The sequence below is a fragment of the Rousettus aegyptiacus genome, unplaced genomic scaffold (assembly GCF_014176215.1).
Source record: "Rousettus aegyptiacus isolate mRouAeg1 unplaced genomic scaffold, mRouAeg1.p scaffold_m13_p_17, whole genome shotgun sequence".
Classification (NCBI taxonomy): domain Eukaryota; kingdom Metazoa; phylum Chordata; class Mammalia; order Chiroptera; family Pteropodidae; genus Rousettus; species Rousettus aegyptiacus.
The window spans coordinates 34,336,285-34,362,801 of NW_023416292.1; the positions used below are offsets into that span (position 1 = coordinate 34,336,285).

The 26,517-nt window shown below is 37.7% G+C and overlaps 1 protein-coding gene across 5 annotated transcripts; it reads right to left on the reverse strand.

Annotated features, from left to right (window-relative positions):
• Nucleotides 1–574: 574 nt before the first annotated feature.
• On the reverse strand, nt 575–26,224 carry CD53 (CD53 molecule). 5 transcript variants are annotated; one of them, XM_016155570.2, is made up of 10 exons: nt 26,098–26,206; nt 19,822–19,958; nt 12,983–13,090; nt 11,965–12,044; nt 10,889–11,077; nt 9,442–9,516; nt 8,780–8,875; nt 3,494–3,574; nt 2,351–2,434; nt 575–1,580 (listed from the first exon to the last, which is right to left on the reverse strand). In XM_016155570.2, exons 4-10 carry the CDS (start codon nt 12,025–12,027, stop codon nt 1,509–1,511), a joined length of 660 nt encoding a protein of 219 aa, XP_016011056.1. In that variant the 5' UTR covers nt 12,028–12,044; nt 12,983–13,090; nt 19,822–19,958; nt 26,098–26,206; the 3' UTR covers nt 575–1,508. The 5 variants fall into 5 exon arrangements, with proteins under 5 accessions (XP_016011056.1, XP_016011057.1, XP_016011058.1 ...); XM_016155571.2 differs by lacking the exon at nt 19,822–19,958 and having other exon boundaries at nt 26,098–26,219; XM_016155572.2 differs by lacking the exon at nt 12,983–13,090.
• Between the last annotated feature and the right edge of the window lie 293 nt (nt 26,225–26,517).

Consider the following 26,517-nt stretch of genomic DNA (forward strand, 5'->3'; position numbering starts at 1 on the left):
GACTTCTCTACATTTGATTCTGTATTAGATATGCTCTGATCTTTTGAGTTACAAGATGTGATTATCATATAGACAATATAATTTAGCTTAGAAAATTCAATTTAGCTTCTCCCAATCCAACAAACATGGTATGGTTGGCCACCCCTAAGACAGCCCCCAGTGATCTCCACCCCATAGTACACACACCTCTGTGTAATTTTTCTTTAGTGTGAGTTTAACTTTTCAACTTACTTTTAAGGAATATAATATGGTAGAATTGATGTAATGGTACTTCTGAATTAGGTTATAAAAGGACTATGGCTTTTTGGGGTGCTGTGTTTCATGCTCTATCTTGAATATCTTACTATGGGGAAAGCCAGCTACCATGTCATAGTAGCTCTGTTGAAAAACACATGTGGCAAATTACTGATTCTTATCAAGAGCCAAATGAGAGAGTTTGAAAGTGGATCCTCTTCCAGTTGAGCCTTGAGATGACTTGCAGCCCTCACTGACATCTTGATTGTAGTTATGTGAGAGATCATGAACCAGAATCATCTACGTACGCTCTTCCCAGGTTCATGACCCACACAAACTGTGAGATAATAAATGTTTATTGTTCTCAGTTACTAAGTTTTGGGATAATTTGGTATACAGCAATAGATACTTATATACCTGACTTGCTGGCAAGGTAATCAGTCAGTCATGAAAAGTATAATGTAATGAGATATAAGTATGGGAATGTAGCAATTGAGATCACATGCAATTTTATTTATTAAAAAGTTAAAGCAGTACATTCACAAAACTTTATGTGATAGAGAAATAATACTTGAACTCTTCTGAATGTGATTATCAACTAAACTACCAGAGATATTAGTCTGCTGAGTTCCTCCACAGTTATGTAAACCAAAGGCTAAGAGATTGGCTGAAGTCAGGATATGAATAACTGAATAGTTTCTTCTGGAAAGATTTAAAAGAATCAATAATACCCTTTAATAAAGAAATCGAAATGAAACTTCACTCTTTGGAAAGGAGAGTACTAGATCATTTCTGTACCCAAGTCTCCCAGTCTAATGCAAACCAAGGATTGTGACAATGATCCAGTAAGTCTGGCCCCAGAGCTCCCTTTAGCTTGTCTCTTGCTTGACTTTGGAGAATGAACTGGGCGTGATTTGGAGACTAGAAACTGTTGACAATAAGAAAATGAAAAATCTCAAGATGCAGACTCATCCTTTGATCTTGAGCCATTAGTGCTGTAGGTTCTCTCATCGATGCTCTTGTGTCTGAAAAATGCTCAGGTATTAGGGTCACTACCTTGAGTGACATGGCTGACACCATGAGTAGGTAAATGATTGTCTTGTTTCCTGAGATGGAAAATGCCTGGTCAACATCCTCTTCTTTGGTTGTATGAGACAGGGACCAAAACGGGAAAATGGGAATTGGACAAAGATTTCAGTCTGGGATGTAATCTTATAGGGCTTCTGGTTATAAGTGGTTTTGAAACAGGTCTTTCCAGCAAAGACTGTAGCAGGTCACAGCCCTAGGGCTTGGCTGGTTTTATCAATCTGGCAGTTCAGAGTCAGTGCAAAGGACATCCCCAACACCTGAAAAAAGAGTTGAAAAAAATATGAGGTCTTTATAGAAGGAGCCGTCTCTCCTACAACATCTAGGATCAGCCCCAAAGCAAAAATATATATATATTACACTGAGACCATCTTTCCTGCTGTCACTTTCAATTCATTCTCAGGTATTCTGTCCTTTAATTTTAGAATAGCAGTGGGGAGATAAGTGGGGGCAAAGATGGCAAGACAGTGGAGTACGAAGTGTTGGGATATCTTTTGTTGCTTTAAGAAGTCCTTAAGAAGACTTAAGAAGCTTTGATGCTGGTGTAATCACATTCTGAACACTTCATGCAATGGGTCAACTTTACCCATGTCTTAGGCCTCCTTGGTTTCTAAGCAGGGGAAAATTGTTTCTTTCTGAGTTCTTTGATTAAATCTTAGCTATTCTGTGATATATCACATATAAAAAAAATCACACAAAATGATCCTCAATTAATTCTTGACTTATCAAACTAAGCAGAGAAATGACTAAGAAATGGATTATAATTTTCATCACCAACTCCTGCTTAACATACAAGGCCAATTTTTCAAGTGGAATGTTGTATCCATAACATGATTTTCTCTTAGGAATAAGTTGACCAGATAGATCTTATAGCATATTTTCTGTATGCTTTAAATTGGTAATAATGTTATTTTTTACTTGACTGGGGGAGCTCATATTTATTGAGCATATACTATATATCTGATACTGTTCTAAAACCTTTTATGACTTAGCTCATTTAATTCCCAAAGTTGTATGGTTAAATTCTTACCTGGACCACACATACACAGATAGTAATGATGCCAATATATAGGAAATTGGAATGAAACCACTGTTTTGCTTTTATATAGCAACCCTAGAAAAAATTACAAGTACAAATAATATTACTATATTATTCAACTTTATCGAAAGGTTTATTTGAGAACATAGTTTGTATTTTGCCTTCTGCCAAGAGACTTAGGCCAGGTATTATATTTTTCTTTACATTAATAAAGAAACAGGTATAATATTAAACTAGACTTTTCTGCTGGTATTACCATCACAGTGGCACCTAAAGTAGAAGTCTTAGATTCTTACACACTGAGTTCAGCTAGATCCCAAAGGTATGTCAGCAGCAGACATCCTTATGTTCTTTGAACATTTACTTCTGACTCAGTGTTAACAAATGGGAATATAGGCTATGCAATGTCATGATTGGTTGCTGGTGGCATTTCAGCTTTTGCTTTAAAAGCCAGTAAATCTATCATGACCCAACCAAGATCCAGGGCAGTTGCTGGTTGGTAAGTATCCCAGTCTTTCTTCACAGACCTAAAAAATTCCAGAGATCCAAATGACCCCAAGAGTGAGTAACGTGGGGTAACAGGGTCTTGGTCAAGTTAGAAGATGATTTTGGCTTTTCTCTGGGCCTAGTCTGGAGTTCCAAATTTAGTGGGCATGTTGTTTCAGCAGTTTCACCAACTTTCTCTCTCCCAACTCCTCACTCCTTCACTTATGCTTCATTTCACTAAGGGGCTAGATGCTGCCATGTCCAAGGAAGAAGAGCAGAGAAACAGGTAGAAGAAGCTTTTATACCTCAACCTTACAAATTTCACATTCAACCATAAGGAGACCCACTTCTTGCTCAAGAAAAATCTAGACATAATTCTCTGCCTCTATTACTTAAACTTCTCCCCCCCTAATGTAATAGTTTAGGGCAGCAAGATTCTTAATGATGTCTCTAGTCTAAATGAACTTGTTCCTTTTTAGTTCTGATTTGTCTGGTTATCTGCATTGTCTCCGTAGTCTCTATTTTGTTCAGGATTCCCTGTTTCTACATGGGAGGAATAGGTCCAGTATGACTGGAGTTTCTAAGGCTATTTAAAAGGTTATTTAAAGAGGCTAATAACAGAAAAATTGCTGCCCCCTCCAAAATTACCTTAACTTGTGGATCAGAAGGGCAAGATGCTGGTGGGCTGCCGGTCCAATCACTTGTGCCATTTATACCACAACATTGCAGCTAAAAGCCAAATGCCACAAAAATATGATTGTTAGAAAATCAACAGAATGAAAATTGTGGGCCTTGGAGAAAAGATGGGCCCTTCACATCTGTCTCTATAGCAGAATTTGTCTGACTACTAGAGCTCCTTAGAACAAAGTGCTTTCAAATCCATTACACCATTTTATTCATATAGACTCTTTGAAGTAGAGAGAGCAAGTTTAATTCTTTCACAGTTTACAGATCACACATGGGACTTTATAATGAAGGTATTAAGCTGACAATACCTAGACCCACCAACCAGTCTTAAGATCATAAAAAGAAGAACAATCAGACATTATATGCCTGCTTACATGATGTAACAAGAAATATCAGCTAATGGAACCTGCATTAAGCTTCCAGATTCGTGAGTATGAGAGATAAAGACTCTAACGCTAAAATATCTTGTGGAAGAAACTAGCCAGATCTAGAAACTGGGCAATTCTATAGAACAAACAATCTAATTTTTTCCCCATAAATAAATAGTGTGGAAAAGAGAGATACTATTATAAATTAAAAGAGATTTAGAGAGATGTATCATCCGTGTGTCTTTGTGTAGATCTTGATCTGAAGAAACTAATTAAAACTAATTTTTTAGATAATTAGGACAATTTTATTATAGATAACTTATTAGTGACATTAAGGAATTATAAAATTTTAGGTGTATTAAAAAGAAGTTATTTTACAGAAAGCCTAAACAACACACTTCTAAATAACACATGGTCAAAGAAGAAATCACAGGAAAAATTTAAAAATATTTTGAAGTAAATGAAAATGAAATACAATTTATAGAAACTTATAGGATAAAGCAAAAGCAATATTTAGAGAAAAATGTATCTCATTAAATGCAAATATTAAAAAGAAGAACTAAAATCGATAGGTGTCCACCTTAGGAAACTAGAGAAAGAGCAAATAAAATCCAACATAAGAAGAAATAGAAATTAAAGCGGAAATCAATAAAATCGAAAATAGGAAATCAAAGAGAAAATCAACAACCCAAAATGTGGTTCTTTAAAAAGATGAATAAATGCAATAAAGTGCTAGCCAGGCTAAGAAAGAAAAAAAAAAGAAGAAGAAGAAGACAAAAATTACTGATATCAAAATGAAAGAGAAGTATAGATCTCATGGAAATTAAAAAGATAACAAATACTATGAACAACTCTATGCCTACAAATTTGATAACCTTGATAAAATGGACAAATTCTTTGAAAAGTACAACCTGTCAAACCTTATACAAGAAGAAATAGGTGATTTAAATCGGTCTATATCTATTAAAAATAGAATTAATAATATACAACTTTGCAAAACAGAAAGAACCAGGCCCAGATGGGTTCACTGGTGAATTCCGCCAAACATTTAAGGAAGAAATTATACCAATTCTTCACAATCTCTTTCACAGATAAAAACAGACAGAATATTTTCTAACTCATTTTATATGGCCAGCATTACCCTAATATCAAATCAGACACAGGTATTACAAAAAAAGAAAACTAGAGACCATTGTCTCTCATGAACATAGATGTGAAAATTCTCAAAAAAAAAAAAAAATTAGCCAATTGAATGAAAAAAAGTATGAAAAAAATTATACACCATGACCAAATGGACTTATTCTGGTTTGACACTTAAAAATGAATAAGCCCTGGATATTTGCTGTATAACATTGCATAGTCAACAAATAATGCATTCTTAAAAAACGTTCAGAAGATAGATCTAATTTTAAGTGTTCTCCTCATAATAAAATTGAACCAAGACTGGTTCAACATTGGAAAACCAATTAATGTAATTTCTTGCATCAGAAGACTAAAAAATAAAAATCTCACAATTATATCAATTGATGCAGAAAAAGCATTTGCCAAATCTAACACTCATTCATAATTTTTTAAAACACTTTAAAAAGTTAAAATAGAAGGGAATTTGCTTAACTTGATACACAAAAATAATCTACAAAAGCCCTACAGTTAGCATCATACTTAATGGTACGAAGTTTTCTCACTAAAATCAGGTACAAAGCACTCCTTTTAAACATCATACTAGAAGTCCTTTTTAATGCAATAAGGCAAGAAAAATAAATAAAAGGTATACATATTAAGAAAGAAGACATAAAACTGCTTTTGTTCACAGACGATATGATCATCTATGAAGAAAATCCAAAAGAATCAACATAAAACTCCTTGAACAAGTGATTATATCAAGGTTGCAGGATACAAAGTTAATATGTAAAATTCAATTGCTTTCCTATGTGTCAATAATGTATATGTGGAATTTAAAATTAGAAAAAGCAATGCTATTCACATTAGCACCCCCAAGATAAAATACTTATGTATAAATCTAACGAACTATGCGTGAGACCTATATAAAGAAAACTACAAAACTCCAATAAACAAATATATATATATAACAAACATATATATAAACAAATATATATATGTATAAAAGAACTAAGTAAATAGAGAAACATTCCACGTTCATGGATAGACACACTCAATATTGTCGAGATGTTTTAGGTTCTCCACAATTTTATCTACCATTCAATGCAATCTCAATCAAAATCCCAGCAGGTTATTTTATGAATATCGACCAAACGATTCTAAAATTTATATAGAAGGGCAAAAGACCCAGAACAAGCGACACAATATTGAAGGGAAAGAACAAAGCTGGAGAACAGATGCTTCCCAACTTTAAAACTCACTATAAAGCTACAGTGTGGTATAGGTAAAAGAATAGACAAATCAATAGAATAAAATAGAGAGCTCATAATATGCCCGCATATAGTTAACTGATATTTAACAAAGGAGCAAAGGCAATACAATGAAGAATGATAGTCTCTTCAACAAATGGTGCTGAAACAACCAGACATCCACATTCGATAAAATAAATCTAGACAGAGACCTAATACCCTTCACAAAGATTAACTCAAAATGGATCATAGACCTAAATTTAAAACACAAACCTGTAAAACACCTAGAAGATAACATAGGAGAAATCTTACATGGCCTTATTTATGGAGATACCTTTTTAGAAACAACACCAAAGGCATAATCTATGAAAGAAATAATTGATAAGCTGGACTTCATTAAAATTTAAAAATTCTGCTCTGCAAAAGACAATTTCATGAGAATTAGAAAACAAGCCACAGATGAGGAAAAAATGCTAGCAAAAGACACATTTGAAAAAGACTTGTGCAAAATATACAAACAACTCTGAAAAATCAACAATGAGAAAAACAAACTGATTATAAAATAAGCCAAAGACCTTAACAGACACCTCGCCAAAAAATATATACAGATGGAAAGTAGTATATAAAAAGATTTTCAGCATCATATGTTATCAGGGAATTAATTGCAAATTAAAACGACAATAAGATATCACTGTACCCTTATTAGAATGCTCAAAATCTGGAACCCTGATACTAACTGCTGGTGAGGATATGGAGCAAGAGGACCTTTTATTTACTGCTGGTGAGAATACAAAATGGCACAGACACATTGGAAGACAGTTTGGAAGTTTCTTATAAGACTAAGCATACTTTTATCATATGATCCAGTAACCATGCTCCTTGGTATTTATCTGAAGGAGTTGAAAACGTGTGCGTGCATGCGCGTGCGCGCGTGCGCGCGCGCACACACACACACACACACCTGTTTGTGGATGTTTGTAGTAGCTTTATTCATAATTGTTAAAACTTGGAAGCAACTAAGATGTCCTTTAGTGGGAGAATGGATAAATAAACTACGGTACATCCAGAAAGTGGAATATTATTCAGTGCTAAAGAAAATAATGAGTTACAAAGCCATGAAAAGGCATGGAAGAATGTTAAATTCATAATACTAAGAGAAAGAAGCCAATTTGAAAAGGCTACATACTGTATGACTCCAAATGTATGATGTATTGGAAAAGGAAAACCTATGGAGACAGTAAAAAATATCAGTGGTTTTCAGGGAGGAGGTAGGAGAAGAGATGAACAGGGGGAGCATAGAAAATTTTAGGGTAGTGAAACTATTCTGTTAGAATCTATAATGATGGATATATTTCATTATACAGTCTTCCAAATGCGTAGAATGTACCATGCCAAAAATGAACCCTAATGTAAACTATGGACTTTGGGCGATAATTACGTGTCACTGCAAGTTCATTCTTGGTTTGGAAAAAAGTATTATTCTGGTGAATGATGCTGATAATAGGAGAGCCTGTGCATGTCTGGGGGCAGAGGGTATATTCACCATTTCTGTACCTCTCTCTCATTTCTGTTGTAAACCTAAAACTTCTCTAAAAAATAAAGTGTTTTACAAAATAAAGTTCTTTGTATTTAATGGGTGAAAGGAGATGATATTTAATATTTGCTTCAATATATTCTAGCAAAAAAAGCATAGGGGGTTATGAAATGACATTGGCAAAATGTTAACTGTTGCAGCTGGGTAATATGTACTTAGAGATTCATTTTGTTATTATTCTCCTTACTTTTGTATATGCCTGAAAACTTTATAATAATTAAGCTTCTAAGCTAAATTATAAAAAATAGAGAATTGAGGATTCAGAGAGGTTAAGTGACTTTCCCAAGGCCAGCTAATCCTGGTCTCTGGGCTCTAATTCCTGCACTGTTTCTTCTACTCCACACTAAGCAGGCCTGACAGGGCCACAGGGACTCCATGTAGTCATAGTGGTATTGTCTGAGACACAGACTACACCAGTGGCAGGTTGGGTCCCTGACCCTTCTTTATCCCCTAACACACCAAGGCAGGAATGCAGAGTTAAGATGTATGCTTGTGGGTGCGGAGTGGGTATGAAGAATAGGGTGCTGGCGGGCTAGGTAACAAGCATGATTTGGTTACTTAGGAATTCAAAAGAGATTTCTTGCATTATATATATAATTTCTATTTTCAGAAACATTTCGGAAAATACACAAACTAATCTAGTATGACATATGTGGGTCTTCCTAACATCTTAGGAGGGGCTTAAACAATGAGCCTATCTGAGTTGGTAAAGGATGAAAGAGAATATAGGCAAGTTTGTGCCAATCAGACGGATTCCTGTTCCTCCTGTCTGTGACAGCCAAGCATATTCCGGACCCGGAGGCTGTGGACCTTAGATTCTGAAACTTTCAAGAAAGGAAGTCCCTTCTAGACCTCAGGGACTGAGGTTCGAAAATCGAGTCAGGATTGAGCTAAGGAAGATTCCATCTGTACTCACATGTTTCTGGATGGAGTCCCATGCTGCCTTGGTGCTATTGTCCGAGTGATATCGCTGCATGCTGTCAGTCAGGCCCTCGGCCACAGACTTGTTCAGCTGGGCAAGGCACATCCCAGCAAAGGAGACATTGCGAAAAGCAGGTGAGTTCAAGGAACAAGGAATTTCTAGTATAGGTTAGTGATTCCACTTATTCCTCCCTTCTGAATGATCTCCTCAAAGCTAAGGAAGGGAACGGAGAGACATTCTGGACTTTTTAAATATGTATCAGAAGAAATGCTGAGGGTGAGATGACATTGAAGGAAGAAGCACACAGCGGTCCCTTGTGCTTCCAGAACTCTAGTACAAAGGAGGAAAAGGGACAGCCAATGCGTGGGCTCTCTTATGCACCCAAACAGACATTCTATATCGCCAAACACATGGAGAAAAGTCAGTAGGAGGAAGATAAACTTGGGTTTACTGTTCTTCCTACTCATCCTTCAAAGCACCACTCAAATGCAATATCCTTTGTAAACTTTTTTTCTCTTCCTAATTACAATTACTCTCTTTCCTTTATCTTTTCACTTTGTTTCTACCTCTAATTATAGGGCTTATTTTGTGCCAACTTCTCCACTGTCCACTCCCCTTTCTCAGCCATATAATGAATTGTATTCTTTATAACTTACCTTCTGTTCATACACAAAGAGCAGGATGGCCAAGGTCACTTCGGCAAGGAGGATAATTAGCAGTAGAACAAAGAACTAGGATAAAGCAGAGACATGCTCACAGCACTGATCCCAGTTCTCACCCTAGTCCCACTGTACCCTGGGAGCATCTAGTCATGTCCCTGTACATGTGCAAGAGGTCCTTGTTCCTGCTTGCTTGGGCCTTCACCAGCTTTTTCTGTTTTGTGAGTAATAGGTATTCTTTTCCTACAACTAGCCTCCAAAACTCTAGAGGGCAGATCAGCTTTCTTCTAACTTTGTCCTTCTCATGTGCCTGTCAGGTTCCGTGTGCATATGAAATACCATTTGTTGAATCAATTAAACAATTTTGGCATCAGCTTATCAAAACAATTGAGCAAAAGACCAGTTTAGGAAACTAAACTGTGTGTCCTTAGAATTTGGAGCAGAGGGATTTGGGGGTAGGGACAGTTGATAGTGGAAGTTGAGAGGAGCCCCGCACAGATGGGGTAAAGAAGTGTTTACTCCCTTTATGTTAACCACACACAACAGAAATATTTTCATTTATTCCCTCTCCTTCACCTTTTTACCCCAACATGAATTTTGACCACTTAAAACCTTTCCCCCATATCTATTATCTTCCATCTTTTGCCATTGGTTTGGGAACTATCTGAGAATAAGACTTTGCTATTCTATCTCTAGGCTCCAGTTTATAAATTGACCCATTATGGGAAGAACCAAGGTGACTGGGAACTCATACTTATGGATAAAGTGGCACTAATATGCCAAGCTCTGTAATGGACACACTAGAGAAATGAGGAGCTTTTCTTTTATAGAGATTATGGCAAAATCTAAGCATAAGGTGTTCCTCGGGATGGTTAACTGACAGGGAACAACAGAAAAGCTCTAGCATCGCTCATGTGAGACTTCAATGGCTGCTGCCTGAGCTCTTGGCTGAATCAGGTCACTCATACTGTGGTGTATCTCATGCATGTATGAGATAGGGAAGTTGCCTCTTCCTTTTTTAGGAGGGTCACAGTACTCAGAAAAATCTAGAAAACTAGATTTTCCATTATTTAGCAACCGAGTCATCCTGTAAATACATACTAATGAGAGTAGGTTTTAGGCAGGTGGATGACAATTCATTTCAACCAAGACATGAAAAGGAAATAAAATGCTATGAAGGGAAATTACAATGACAAGTGTTGCTGTTAACAGTAAAATGAATGCCTAGGTGGATAGCAATGCCCTCTTCCACCCACCCCTGGGACCCCAGTCAGAAACAAAATACTATTGGTTTAGACAGACTTGGCTGACCTGAGATACCAATTTTATGTTCCTATGATTTCTCTGTGCCAATAGGTGAGCAACCAAAAAACACCTTGCCTGGGGCTTAAGACATGATGTCCCCCCAATTAGGGGACTACCGCATCTGCTGCGAGAGACTCACCGACATAAGCAGGCACTTGTTCTCCTTGATGGAGCCCATGCAGCCCAGGAAAGCAACCACCATGATAATGGAGCCGATGATGACGAGCACATTGCCCAGCGTGAGGGAGGGGAGGTTATGGAACAGTACCCCAAAGTCATTGTGGACCAGGAGGTATATCCCAAAGCCCAAAATGCAGCAGCCGGAAAACTGAAAGGAAGAATCCCACCACATTCTTAGGTAAAACATTGTTCTTGAATATCTCATCTTCTCACCTACTTGAGATTAGAATCACCTTTTCCCATTGCCTCTATCAAGACTCTGATGAATAACCTTTTTACCTAGCTTTTCCCATACACCTAGAAAACAGGTGACCCCAGCTTCCTCCTGTGATGTCCCATGCATGCTTCATCTGACCTGTATCAGACACCATGGGAAGCTCGCTTCTGTGTGTAACACAATATCTTCACATGTCAGATCCCCACTACCTTGTTCACTCAACTGTTTACACATGGTCTTCCCTTTGGAAACCACAACCATGCAGAGGAGGGGTCCTGTTTGGGAAGTTTGTCTTGCTAGGTAGAAAACCAGAGAAGCCAACTTTTAAGAATCTTCTCATAGAAATGTAGGTACCAAACCATCCTATACCTGGAATTTGATTGCTAAACCTCCCCAGAAAAGATGACTTCCCTTTCGATCAGCTATTTTTCCAAGAGGTTCGAGTGTGTGTTGCAGGTGGGGGGGGGGGGGGGGGCGTAAAGCTAGAAAAAAAGAGGCACTCAATGCACAGAATGTAGTTTCAGGTGCCTCATCAATAGATGTCAGCAGTGAGCAGTAAACGCCTAAAGCCCCCAGAGAGAGAAACAGCATCCCCATAAATAACTGCCCTTGTGCATTTCAATTTTGCAAGCTTATACTGTGGCAGGATGGGAAGATGGGGGGAAAGGATAATTCCCTTCTTTTTTTGGGCTAGGTATGCTGCACACAACCCGGGCATGCATGAATTGCACTCCACACAATGATCTTTGGTAGAGGACAGAAGTAGAATGTAGCTGGGAGGAGGCGAGCTCAGCCACACTCAGAAGAGACACACTTACCCAAAAGAGCAAGTTGAAGAAAAATAGGACATACTTCAACAATTTCAAGCTACTCATGCCCATGCTGGAATATTCTTTCACTAAAAAGTGGAAGGAAAAAGAGAGGAAGTAAGTGACCCCAGCTCTGCAAGGTAGCTCCAAAGATCAGAGGGCACCAACATTCAGGGTTCAAGGGTCTTCAGCACTGCCTTGGATTTGAGCTGTGACTCTTCTCTGGAAAGCTTCCCCAAACTTCCTGCTCTCTTAGTTTCTGAACTGAGGTGCCAATTGGCTCATATCAGACACTAATGTTTTCTTCAGTTCAGTAAGCCAAGGATGCTGTCATTGAATTAAGCACTCTAGAAGTAAGTTAGAGAGCCATTCTTAGGGGACGATGAGTCACAGAGACACACAGCAGGCCAGTACTCAGGGTCTAGTACTTGGACACTTACTCAGGAAGGCAGCACTGGGGTCAGGGATTGGCTGGTCAGCCAGCTGTGGAGAAGGCCCATGGCTTAATCAGCCAGTTCTTTAAGTGCCCTGAGATGCACATACATACTACATTGTCGTCTATAAAACTCTCCACAGGAAGGTGAGGTGGGGGTGGAATTTATCTATGCCTCCCTCATTCTTTTATTGAAAACACCTTTTGATGTTTTCTTTTCTAAGATGCTATGGGAAATGCAATCATGATGAAGTAGTAGCTACCTTCCAGAAGATGTCAATCTTACAGCAGAGATAAAACTGACCAACAAAGATCCAATGGAGAAAGGAAAATAGAGTTAAAATTTTTAAAAAATAGAATTTTTTTTTTTGGTGAGGACTTCAATATTCAGAGTCTGATCTTCAATTCTAAAGAACCAGATATACAACTTTAAATTTTCTCTCAGAAGTAATGGGGTTCTATAGAGTGACTTGTATTTCAAAACTACCCATGAGAGTGATATATAAAACAGAATGTCAATTTTTTTTGTTTATTTTTCCCCCATTAGAACTATGCATTTTCTAGTGCATAGATTGCTTATACAGTTCATCCTACCTTCTTTGCCATGTCAAGGCACCCAGAAATCAGATGGTTTTGAGGGATGGTTCAGCCAGGTTATAGATAAGCCTGATAAACTACTTCTGTTCCATGACAGAGTAATTTCTGTTGAAAAGACCAAATACTTATATCTATTTCATACTGTTTCCTTTCCTTTTACTTTGTCCTTTTTTCTTTTCTTCTTATCTTGACCTTCAGAATTATTCTTAATTATTCATATTACTTTAATCAAGTTAAAATAAAATTAGATTGCAAGTGTGTTCCAAGACCCCAAGTGAATGCCTGAAACTGCAGATAATGCCAAATCCTATATAAACTATGTTCTTTTGTTCTATACAAAGTTTGACATAAAATTGGGCACAGTAAAAGACTAACATCAATAACTAACAATAAAATAGAACAATTATAACAATATACTATATTAAAAGTTATATGAAAGTGGTCTCAAAATATCTTATTGTACTATACTCGCCCTTCTCCTCCTCCTCCTTCTCCTTCTTCTTACCCTTCTCATTACGTAAGATGATACAATGTGTATGTGATGAGATAAAGTGAGGTGAATGATATAGGTATTGTGACATAACGTTAGGCTACTATAAGGGTAACTTGAATACAAGCACTATGATACTGCAACCATTGATCTGATCATTGAGATGGCTAAGTGACTAAAGGGCAGGCAGGTAGTGTGTACAGTGTGGATACACTGGACAAATGGATGTTTCATGTCTCAGGTGGGACAGAGCAGGACGGAGCAAGATTTCATCATGCTACTCAGCACAGTATGCTATTTAAAACTTATAGACTGTCTATTTCCGGACTGTGGTTGGCTATGTGTAACTGAAACCACGGAAAGTGAAACCATGATAAGGGGGATAAAAAATAGTCCGATGATTTACAACACAGTCTTTGAGGTCAAACTGGAAATCAACCCTCATGAGTGCTACTAAACAGCTATGTGAGATTTGGAAGCCTACTTAACTTTTCTAGTCACATGTATTCCTGTGTAGAATGGGGTAATACTTACACATGATAGGGTGGATGTGAAGATTCGATGATTTTTAACACATAGATAGACATATGCCCAGTACTCAATAGATGGCACCTGTGATTATATAGTCTTAAAGGACCACTCTTGTTTATCAGGAAAGGATGATAAATTTGTGTGTTTCTCAGGCCTCTTTACATTGACCAAGTATTTCATAGACTAAGAGACATCAATGGAAAAAATAATCTTATTCATTTTATCTAGAATTTTAAAATTAATTAACTCTTGGGATGTGACATTTACCAGTCTTTATCTTCAAATCCTTGAGAATTCTTACTGTAGCCCATGGCACAGTAATAAAAGATGAGTATGTCGAGCCCAAAGAACAGTACATTATGCCATAGAAATTCAAAGATCTTCGGCTGTGTTTTTTTAAATGTAAAAATATAAAATCACATATTTAGGTCTGTGCTTTTGGCCAATATAGATTGGCAGGGACAAGATTTACTCTCTCATCCAAAACAACTAAAAAGTGTATAAATTATAAAAAATTTCTCACAAGACATTGGACATCAGACAACTTTCAAAACTCAATTGTAGGAAAACAAACAATTCCATTTAAAAATGGACAAAATGTCTAAACAGATACTTCACCAAAGAAGATACATGTATGACAAATAAGTACATGAAAAAGCACTTTACTTCATTAGTAATCAGGGAAAAGAAAATTTAAACCATAACAAAATACCACTACCTACCTGCTAGAATGACTAAAAATTAAAACAAACAAACAAACAAACAAACAAACAAACAAACAAAAAACAAAAAAAGAACCAAACTAAGAGTTGGTGAGGATATGGTGGAACTGGACCCCTCGTCCACTGTTGATGAGAATGGAAAAGAGTATATCCACCTTGACAAACAGTTTGCCAGTTTTGTAAAAAGTGAAACATATACTTATATGATCTAGTCATTCTGCACCAAGGTATTTATCCAAGAGAAATGAAGCATATGTCCATACAAAAACTTGTACAGGAATATTCATAGAAGCCTTATTTGTAATAGCCAAAACCTGGAAAAAACCCAAAGGTCATCAATAGGTGAATGGATAAAGAAACTATGGTATAATGGCATACTACACAAGAATACAAAGGAATAAACAGTTGATATATGCTACAACATAGATGAATCTCAAAATAATTATGATAGGTGAAAGAAGCTAGACAAAAAATGTATTATAGAATTTTACACTTGAAACCTTTATAATTTTATTAACCAATGTCACCTCAATGCATTTAATAAAAATTTAAAAAGTAAATACTCTAAGTCCAGTTATATAAAATTTTAGAAAGGGAAAACTAATCTATAGCAACATGAAAAAAGACCTATAATTGCCTGGGGATAGGGGTAGAGGAGAATGAGGGGAAGGGTAAATAGAGGGGTAATAGGAAAAGGCAAAAGAAATGGATTACAAAAGACCACAATAATTTTTTGGGAGTGATAAATGTGTTACCTTGACTGTAGCAACAGATTTATGCATGTATACATACGTTAAAAGGCCCTTCCTCATTTGTACCTGTCCACCTTTCCAAACTCATGACAGCAGTCTCTGTCATGTACTTTAAAATTTAGCAAGCAACATTGACTACTTATCCCAATGCCTCCTTCCTTACTTTTGCTCATGTGGTTTGCTGTAATTTACTACTTTCTCTCCCTCTGACCCCTTAATTTGGTTAGCTATTAATCATCCTGAGACTCAGGTCAAGCATCACTTGTCCAAGAAGCCCTGTCTGATTGTCTCTATTTCTTCATGCTCAGTCCCCATCTCCACAAAGAGTGCCTGTAACATCTGTTTATCTCACTTTGTTTTATAATTATCTCCTCCTTCAGTAGAATGTGAGCTCCTTGAGGGTAGGAGCTAGTTTATTCATCTTTGAATCTTCAAGGCCTAATGCAGTACCTGATTACATGAAAAAAAGTAAGATTGTTGAATGAACAAATGATGACATTTGCTCATTAACTCTAAATAATCTGGTATATGGAACGATCATAATATTGCAGTCAGGAGCCTTGGGTTTGAGATTTATTCTGCCAATAAATTAATCTCTTGGACATGGCAAATAACTTAGACACAAGAAGACTGTGCCAAATGCCTCCTAAAGTCACCTCAGCCCCAATAATGTGGAATTCTATGACAGCTGCTTAAGACCCCTGTAATCCAATTGTCCAGAGTATCAACTAATAAGGTGCCCACAATCCTGGGAATAGCCTCATTGATTCTTTTCTTCACAGACAGGGAGACTAACCTCTTCTTTTCCTTCCCTAATTTTCCACTTATTCAGACGCATATCAAATTTAAGGAGAAAAGCTTCCCTTTTGGTGAAAATTGTTAATACTGTTACCATAAGCAATGATGGCCCCAGTTTTCATATAAACCCAGTGAGAATGCCACTCTGTCTCCCTTTCTCTTTATTTACTATGACTGGCCAATTATTGAACTCTCACCTCTCCACCCCTCCCATCCCCTCTATTTGGAAAGACTGACACTGCTCCACAGTCAAAATCTGTGACTCCTAGCCCCATGACTCATGGCTCTGTGAAGAAATTCTCTAACATCGGTTTCCAGGAAACCTCTATAACTGAATTGCAGTCGGCTGTGGCCACCTCTCACAGCTCACTGTGAAGGCCAAGGATGAAATTTACACTTTAATTTCCTTCTACCAAAGAGCTTGAGCAGATAAACTGTCTTGTGGATTTCTAGTTGAATTCCTCTCTTTCCTTTGACCCATACTTGCAGAGCCATCTAATCTAGTCTTGAATTTATTCAAGTTTAGAAGTGGCTAAGTTTGGGCAGAAGCTTCAAAAAATAATCAAATCTTGATCTCCACCCTTATCTGATCCAATCTTAGAGACCAATCTGGAGTCACAGCAAGACAGCTTTGGTGTTACACAGGCTGTCATATTTATGAGATATTAATAAGTGTTCCTCAAACAAAACAAAGAAAACAACAGGGAGTTAGTTATAGGAATCCATAATCACATAATCTTAGAAATAAATGGGATTAAATAAAAATAAACCACAAAACAATAAACAGTTTTACTAATGACCAATTTCTGAGCAACTTGGTATATGCTAATAGTGTACAATGTGGGTCTCTAAGAGAAAAGTCTACTTATATACTACAAACCTGTTCTTATATTGAAGATTACTTACTAACAGCTCAGAGGACATAGTGTTCCATGGAACACAGTTTGAAAAACACTAGTAATGGAATCAAAAACATCTGCTTTTGAGTTCTGGCAGTGCTACGTACCAGAAACATAGCCTTGGGCTACTTGCTTAACCTCTCTAACTTTTACAATTTCCTCATCTCTAAAATGGCAACATCAATATGTACCTCACAGGTTTTTCTGAGGGTTAAATAAGGTAATATTTCCTAGATGGCTCAGTACCAGAGTGCCTAGTTCAGTGACTACTAACTAAAAGATCAAGTTTTGAGCTTCTCTACTAGTCCATTTCTATGGGTAACACAGCTTCCTGCTAGATTTTCAAAAATAAAACACATCATGAGCCAGGAGGTCTTTAATAATCCTTTGATTATTTCATTTTTTTTTGTAAATACCTTTAAAAAAGTTTTGTGTGCCCTTTGCATAAAAATTTAAACAATGCAGTACAAAGAAGAAAGTATAAAATCTTCTGAAACCCCTCTGCCCAGAGATAATCACTACTAACATTTCAATGAACATCTTTCCAGACATTTATCTACATACATTTTCTCGCTATACAGATCTATTTGCCAATTTATATGGAAGAGGATGATGTTCAGCAAGATATCATTGGCTTCCTATCTCTTCCTACATGGAGCCTGTGGAGGTCTTTGGTTCTTTGGTGAAGAATATTGGGGCTTTGATTAAGTAAAGTTTTTTTTAAATAAGAAAGAAAATCTGTTCTCCATGAGGGCCCTCAAATTAAGGCCCTCCTGCCAAAATAAATTTAGATATATGATAGAGTTCACTGGATCCTGAAAAATGTCAAGTTCTTCATAAACATCTTATTTATAATTCTCACATCACTCATGCAACTTAAGTGTCAATAACCCTATTTTGTAAACAGGAAATTCAAAACTCAGATGACCTATGTAACTAGTACAAAATACTCCCACTAATAATAAGCAAGGACAGGGCTCAGGCTAAGATGTTTCAGCCTCCCCAAACCATACTCTTTCCATTGTCCCAGGTTCCAGTTTTGTGCCTTCTGCCTCCCAACACAACCTACATGCTACAAAGTGACGAACCTCCAAGAGGATTCTTTCCATCTTTCACAGTTTTAACCCCTGTGGGAAGTGGCTGAGGAATAATGGGGATTATGCATGTATGTCTTCTTGAGGGAGTAATGGACAATTGTAGGGGGGAGAGCTGATACTAAAATAAAACAAAACAAAACTATCAACTTTAATGCATTAGTTTTTTCTCATTCTTCCATCACTTTGTCAAAGGAATGTGTCTTATTCCTTTTTGATATTGTGATCTGGTGAAATTTTTTTCCTTTCAAGGCTACTCTCAGGGGAGAGGAATTAGTGATTTGTAGAAGAGAGAAAGAAGGAAGAAGCAAAGAGGAGAGAAAATAATAAAGACAAATCCAGATGATCTTGGAGGCCCGTTTTCTTCCATTTGGAAGCTTAGCAAGATAACAGCTCAACAAAAAAATTATGGATTCTACTATCAACTGATGTAAGACAAGGACCAATAATATCAATGTCTTAAAATACAAAGAAAGACTCAGAAACTATTCCAGATAAAAGGAGACTGAAGAGGCATGACAGTCAAAAATAATGTATGATCAGAAATTTCCTTTTGCTATCAAGAATATGAATGAAGCAATTGATAGAATCTGAATAAGATGTATGGCTTGTTAATAGTACTGCACCAGTGTTAATTTTCTGGTTTAATCACCATAATGTGGTTATAGAAGAGAATGTTTTTGTTTGTAGAAAATATACACTAAAGCTCTTATGAGGAAAGGATATCATGCTAGTAATAACTCTTAAATAAGAGAGCCAGGGATGAATAAAGAAAATGTGGTAAAATGTTAATATTTGGGAAATCTGGGTGAAAAGGATTCAGAAATTTTTAGTACTATTTTTACAACTCTTTTGTAAGTCTGAATTTTTGTCAAAATAAAAAGTTTAAAAAAAGAGTTAAACATGAGTAAATGATCTAAGAGATTCTAATGTCAAAATTATTACAACTTAAGTCTTTAATGGTATAAATACTGAGATTCTATCATAGCTATTTTCAGAGGAACAAACCATTGGATAATTCTTTAATGTCTCTATTTGCTCCTGTTATAGAGTACGTGAGTTCAAATTTACTTGAATTTTAAAAGAGGTGAGGAGTCAAACTTATTTCTTCCCCTTATTCCTCAACTAATTCTGGTGAAATATAAAATGTCTAATGAAAGTTTGACAAATTAAATATATATTAAATATATGATTTTCTAGCATATTGATTTCAGATCAACTGAATTTATAATTAAGTTGTATTTTTATTTCGCTTATGTTAAAATGCACTGGAAATTGTAGGAACAAGGAAGACTTAATGATTCTTATTTAATAAGAAGTCTATAAGGAAAGGGATTATAGGGATTTCCAGTCACAATGGCAGAATAGGTAAATGCTGTGCTTGCCTCCTCTCATGACCACATCAAAATTACAACTAAACTACAGAACAAACATCATTGAGAATTGCCTAAAGTATAGCTAAATGAAAGTCCTACAAATAAGGACATACAGAAGAAGCCATCTTGAGACTTGTAGGAGGGGCAGAGATACAGAATGGGCAGATCCCATACCTTGCGTGGCAGTTAAAAATCGGGAGGAATATCTCAGCTGTGAAGGTCCCTCCTGAGGAGCAAGGGGTCACAGCTCCACACCAGGCTCTCCAGCCCAGGGTTCCAGTGCTGGGAAGAGAAATCCGCACAACTCCTGGCTGTGAAAACCAGCAGAGATTGTGGCTGAGTGAGACAGAGGGCAGCTAGAGTCGCAGATGTTCCTCTTAAAGAGCCATGCATGGACTTACTTACTGACCAATGCTGGGGAAGAGCTTAGAAAGCACCAGGGACATACATGAAGGAACCGAATTGTCTGGCTTCAGGGCAAGGGCTAGAGGGGGAAGCTTTCTTTGACACAGAATCCATTGTTTCTTTGTTGAGCCCTACCCCCTCCCAGCATGCAAACACAGGTGGCTGTTAAAAATCGGGAATCTTCATCAACCTGGCTAATATGGCCTTGTCTCACCGAACTCGCAGGTGCTTCTAGTGGCTTTTCCATACAAACAGCTTGTCTTGGCTCATGCTGTGAACTTTCCTAAAATCTCTTAAAGGTTTATAAATCTCCAATAAGAAGCATCTGGCCTTGGCATGCCCCATACCTCTTGTTGAGCAGCCCCAAGCCTGGCATTGGCAACAGCTGGCCTTGGTTTCTGGCTTGGCCTCTCAAGGCACCTCTAAGCCCAGAGTGGGTGGTGGCCATCTATCGATTGTTTTGTGGCTCAAGCGAGGGGGGCCCGGGTAGGGCACAGGCTGCGGCTGAGTTTGGCCTGCAGCAGGGTCCCTCTCAGCAGGCCCCAGGGCTGCATGCTTAGGGGCTGGCTTCAAACAAAGCCTGAACGTCACCTGGGGCCACATATAAGAATGATACACTGAAGGGCAGACTGGGCAGGCACCAGAGCCCTGCTAAAGTAAATCCTGCTCCATAGGGTCAGCCCCTGCACAACAGCTCCTCCACTGTGGTCACAGCCAATCCTCACAATCAATTAGCCCAAAGGTCAACCCCTTCCATTGACATGGAAACAGTAACCAAGGCTCAACTACCACAAGAGGGCACACACGACCTACACAAGGGACATACCTGGAGCACCCAGCTCACAGGACCAAGGAGATTGTGCCACTGGGCAATACAGGACACTTACTACATAAGGCCACTCTATTAAGACTGGGAGACATAGCAACTCTACCTAATACATAGAAACACATGGAGGCAGCCAACATGTGAAGACAAAGATGTCCCAGATGAAAGACCAGAACAAAACTCCAGAAAAAGAACTAAAATGGAGACAAGCAATCTACCAAACGCATAGTTCAAAACACTGGTTATAAGGATGCTCAGTGATTACAGAGAGAACTTCAACAGGAGATAAGAAACAAAACTGGAGATAGAAATAAGAAAGGAACCAGTCAGAAATGAGGAAAACGATAAATGAAATAAAGAATATATTAGAGAGAATCAACAATAGATTAAATGAAGCAGAGGATCAAATAAGTGTTTTAGAAGATAAGGTAGCAGAAAACACCCAATCAGAATAGTATAAAAAAAATCCAAAAATATGAGGATAGATAAGGAGCCTCTGAGACAGTATCAAGCATACTAACATTCACATCCTGGCAGTACCAGAAGGAGAAGAGAGAGAGATCAAGGAATTGAAAACCTATTTGAAGAAATAATGACAGAAAACTTCCCTAACCTGGTGAAGGAAATATACATACAAGCCCAAGAAGCTCAGAGAGTCCCAAACAAGATAAACCCAAAGAGACTCACACCAAGACACATCCTAATTAAAATGCTGAAGGTTAAAGACAGAGAGATAAAAACCGCAAAAGGGAAATCTCCAAGTTCCCTTTAAAGCTTAAAAGCGGCAAGAGAAAAGCAGTTAGTTACCTTCAAGGGAAGTCCCATAAGACAGTCAGCTGATTTCTCAAAAGAAACTTTGCAGGCCATAAGGGACTGGCATAAAATATTCAAAGTGCTGAAAAGCAAGGACCTACAACCAAGATTACTCTACCCAGCAAAGCTATCATTTAGAATTAAAGGACAGATTAAGAGCTTCACAGACAAGAAAAAGCTAAAGGAGTTCATCACCACCAAACCTTATTACAAGAAAAGTTAGAAGGACTTCTTTAAGAAGAAAAGATAAAAAATATGAATAATAAAATGGCAATGACTACGTATCTTTACAGTTACAGTTACTTTAAATGTAAATGGATTAAATGCTCCCATCAAAAGATAGGGTGGCTGAACAGAGACAAAAAAAGATCCTTACATATGCTTCCTACAAGAGACTCACTTCAGATTGAAAGACACACAGAGACTGAAAGTAAGGGAATGTAAAAAGATATTTCATGAAAATGGAAACAGACTAACAAAGAAAGCTAGGGTAGTAAAACTTATGCTAGACAAAATAGCCTTTAAAAGTAAAGCTATAACAAGAGACAAAGAAGGACCCAGTAATCCCACTGCTGGATATTTATCTGAAGAAACTCAAAACACTACTTTGAAGGGATGTGTGCATTCATATGTTCACTGCAGCATTATTTACAATAGCCAAGATATGGAGACAACGTGGGTATCCATCAATGGATGAATGGATAAAGAAGAGGTGGCATATATATACAATGGACTATTACTCAGCCATAAAAAAGAATGCAATCTTGCCATCTACAATGACATAGATGAACCTAGAAGGTATTATGCTGAATGGAGTAAGTCAGACAGAGATAGACAAACGCCATATAATTTCACTCATATGTGAAATATAAAGAAAAAAGTAAACAACAGAAACAAGCTCACAGATACAGAGAACATTTTGATGGTTGCCAGATGGGAGGAGTTTGGGGAAGAGGTGGTTGGAAAAGGGGAAGGTATTAAGAAGTACAAATTAGTAGTTACACAATAGTCATGGGGATGTGCAGTATAGCATAAAGAATATAGTCGATAATATTATAATAACTATGTATAGTGTCAGGTGGGTATTAGATTTACTAGAGTGATCATTTCGTAAGTTAAATAAATGTCTATGTTGTACACCAGAAACTAATATAACATTCTATGCCACTTGTAATTGGGAAAAATTATTAAAAGAAAAGAAAAAGGAATATAGTGTGTGGAGGAAAGAGAATTCCGTAGAAAATTAGGAAATATTATAAATAGCTAGTTAAGTAATTTGGCGACTTTGGACAAATCGCCTTACCTGAAAAATAAGTAGATAGGAAACACTACAATAATAGCTAATATTTATTGCACTGTCACTATGAGTTGAACACTAGACACTGTATTTGAATCTAAATCTCCAAGTTCCTTTTAAGTAAGAACATTCTAAGACTTGGGATATAATGCTTTTATTTTATTTTATTTTATTTTATTTTATTTTATTTTATTTTAGTTTAGTTTAGTTTAGTTTAGTTTATTCTATTTATTTATTTATTTATTTATTTATTTATTTATTTATTTTATTTCTATTACTTTATTGGGATGACATCGGTTTATAAAATTATACAGGTTTCAAGCGTACAATTCAAAAATATGCCACATATATATTATGTTGTGTGTCCACCATCCAAAGTTAAATTTCCTTTCATCAAATGATTATGTGATTACAGCCTTGTGGCATCTTTTCTTTACAACAATTCTTGGCCAATGCATGTGATGTGCTGATGCTATTTCTTGGATAGGAACTCTACTGTGTGCTGGTGACATGGGATAAGAATGGAGGGTTTGCCTCTGTCTTCCAACACCGACCAATGGTCTCCTCTCTGAGTGTCACCCATAGGCTTTGGAAATGCATTGTTTTTCTTTTTCCAAAGCCCGCTTACAGATAGCCTTCCCAAGCTGACCACCCAACCTCCAGCTGTGATCCTCTCCTCCTACACCCCAGCGGCCACTCAGAGGCCCGCTCTGTATAGCTGTCTAGTTTCTCTGTGTTACTTTGCTTCAGCTCTCTGCACCTGCAATGGCAGCTGGCTTCTGGAGCTTCCTAAGGACAAGTGCCCAGTCCCTAGGCCCAGGGTAATCTGCATACATCAGATGCTCGCTTGGTACAGGAAGTACTGTGGGCTGACTAATGTAGAAGCATAAACCAAAAAACCATAACTAAATCAACACAATATTTCCTGGAACAGAAGCTGAGAAAAAGAAAATGGCTGTAACCTCGAAAAAAAGCTCCACCCTTCCCTCTATGAGTGGAAAATCTAGATTGAGGAAGAAAATATCTGCCTCTCCACCCTCATTTCAGGCTACTGCCCATCAATTCTGTCACGTGGATGTCTCAGGTGTAGTCCCATCCAGTGCTAGGCTAAGGACTCACTTGGTTAAGGATCCTGCCTTTTACTTTCAGGTGCTAGGATTCTAGAGCCAAATAAGAGAAAGGGATATCCGCTTCCTATGGTCCTACAATCATGGCTGGTTGTACTCCCATCTGGCTTACTCTCATTTATAACATACTTGGGGGTTCACAGGTCTTAAGAGCTTGCATATATTGTACCCTGTCTTGAATGCCATTATCCCCATTCTCCACAGCAAACTCATGCTTCTCCGAAAATGAACCCAGGCGGTCACCCTCTGGCCCAGGGAGTTTTTGACACACTTCTAAACAAATCCTGCCTTTTGTGTACACTCTACTTTTATTGTAGAAAAGATCACATTGTGTCACTTTGAACTTCATAACCACATCAGTTATTCTTGTGTCTCCAGCACTTGGCACTATGCTTAGCCACTAGTATGTTGTAAGACAGGAATGAGGTAGAGGAATAGGACTCAGGTTGGGAGTCCGAAGCTTTCTAATCAGGCAGAGGTCAACCTGAGGACATGAGAGCCTGAAGATCAACAGAATTGGACCTTTCCAGTTTGTGCTTCTTGTCAGTTACCAAAGGTAAAGGCCCTCAGGTTGTGCTAGTCACGAAGGGATGGATTTTGAATTGTTCCCTATATGAATAAAGGTGCCCAACCCTTTCATTTAAAGGCTAAATATTCTTAATCAGTCGATACAGGAAACATCACAGGAAATCGTGCTTTAGCTCAGCCTCGTCTCCAATTCAACGGCAATTTCAAAACAGTGCGGATTCTGGCAGGGATTGAGAAAGCAAAACTTTTTTTTCGTTTAGCCAGCAGCTAAGATTCTGCTTTTGCTCAGGTTTCTTCCAAAGCACTTGAATACATATCTAATATCTCTTATCTCTATGAGTTCCTTAAGGTCAGGCCTCTTGATGGACAAACGTCCTCCTACCTTGTCCTACCACCATCTTCCAAAGTACAATGCTGGCCCCAGAGGGTGTTCAATGCCTGATTGTTAAATGACTTTGTTAAAAAGTCTGATCTTTATTTTTAAATTCCCACCACTGTTAGGTGGGTGGTTGTCATCCTAGGGAACTCTCCTCTGCCTTCCAAGCCAGATACTTGCAGGTCTTGGAAGGAGAAAGTTTCGATCTAGAGTTCCCTGTGGTGACCTGACCCCCGGCAACTATGGTGGTCACAGAAAACCAAGACCAAAGACTTTATGAGTCTATGACACCTCAATCATTGGCATGGGGCATAAATTGGAAACACTGCAATATCCAGTTTCATTGGCTGGTGCATGTCATATTTATTAATATAATTGTTTTGAACACCAACAATAAGTTTATTTGGGGGAACTCTGATGGTCACGATGCCCCTTCCTGCCATTTGCAAACAACAAATGTACATGTCTCTTAGAAGTCTCTAACTTTCAACTCTTCAAATACAGGTACTGATCACATCCTTCATTCCTGACTAAGCTGGGTGTTGTGATTTGCAGTAGTCCTTGTATTTAGTGGCTCTGAGGAATCACAGTAGGAGTTACTAAATTTACATTTGAAATTTCCTCAAATGAAGTAGCCCTACATCTCTCAGCTACCTTTCGAAATGGCTCTGGTTTTTGGTTCTCTTCTCACTTTAAAATTACAAAACCAATCTTCTAAAGACCACAGCATGCAGAAAATCTCTCCAACTTTGTCTTGCACAGAAGGCTCCAGGCGTCGGAAATAGTCACATACAGAAAATCAGTGTTGGAAACAATTTAAGCACAAGAATGCCCTGACCCAAAGAGATAACACATAATGGAAACCTGGTTAATTAAAAGTCTTTCTGGCCTGATTACCTTTTGAGGATTACTAGGGTCTTGCTAATTCTTTTACTTCCTACACATCTTTGTGAAAGAGAAGCGGAAGATTTTAAGGTCACTAGGGAAGTATCTGGAAACTCCTAAGAAGATACCTTACCCCACGTTATATAGTTTAGGTCTCTGCTGTCAAATCAGATTAAAATGTCATCAGTCTTACCTTTTGCAGGCAATTCTCTTCAATCCTTTAGGTAGAATTGATGATTATCCTATAGGTGGCTGTGACAAGGCTGTTAACACGGATGTGAGGCTATTTGTGTAAAAGGAGAAGTGAAGGGAGAATAAATGTGATTGCACTGTGACAACAGGAAGCCCATATGAGGAGAGGAAGGAAGTGAGCCCGGGCCTGCCCTCTTTAGCTTCAGAGATGCAATCCTTCCTCCTTCAAACTTTTTAGAAGTTTGTTCCCACAACCCGCTCAAATACCTAAACTGGTTTCTGTGAAACACAGTAAAACTCAAAAACCAGATTGGTTCAGGCACTAATCTGTGAGTGTGGTGGGTTCTTGAATGATTTGGTTATTAATTTTTTTTGTCTAGAAAAAGACGGTCCTTCTCAATCGAGGCGGCACCATGGAATA

What these genes read in the sequence shown, in the direction of transcription:
- CD53 (XM_016155569.2), bottom strand. Translation starts at nt 12,027, where the DNA reads ATGGGCATGAGTAGCTTGAAATTGTTGAAGTATGTCCTATTTTTCTTC. An exon ending in TCTTTGTGTATGAACAGAAG is followed by an intron (nt 8,876 to 9,441) that starts GTAAGTTATAAA and finishes TGCCTTGCCCAG; the next exon opens with CTGAACAAGTCTGTGGCCGA. An exon ending in CTTCTGATCCACAAGTTAAG is followed by an intron (nt 2,435 to 3,493) that starts GTAATTTTGGAG and finishes AATTTTTTCTAG; the next exon opens with GGTTGCTATATAAAAGCAAA.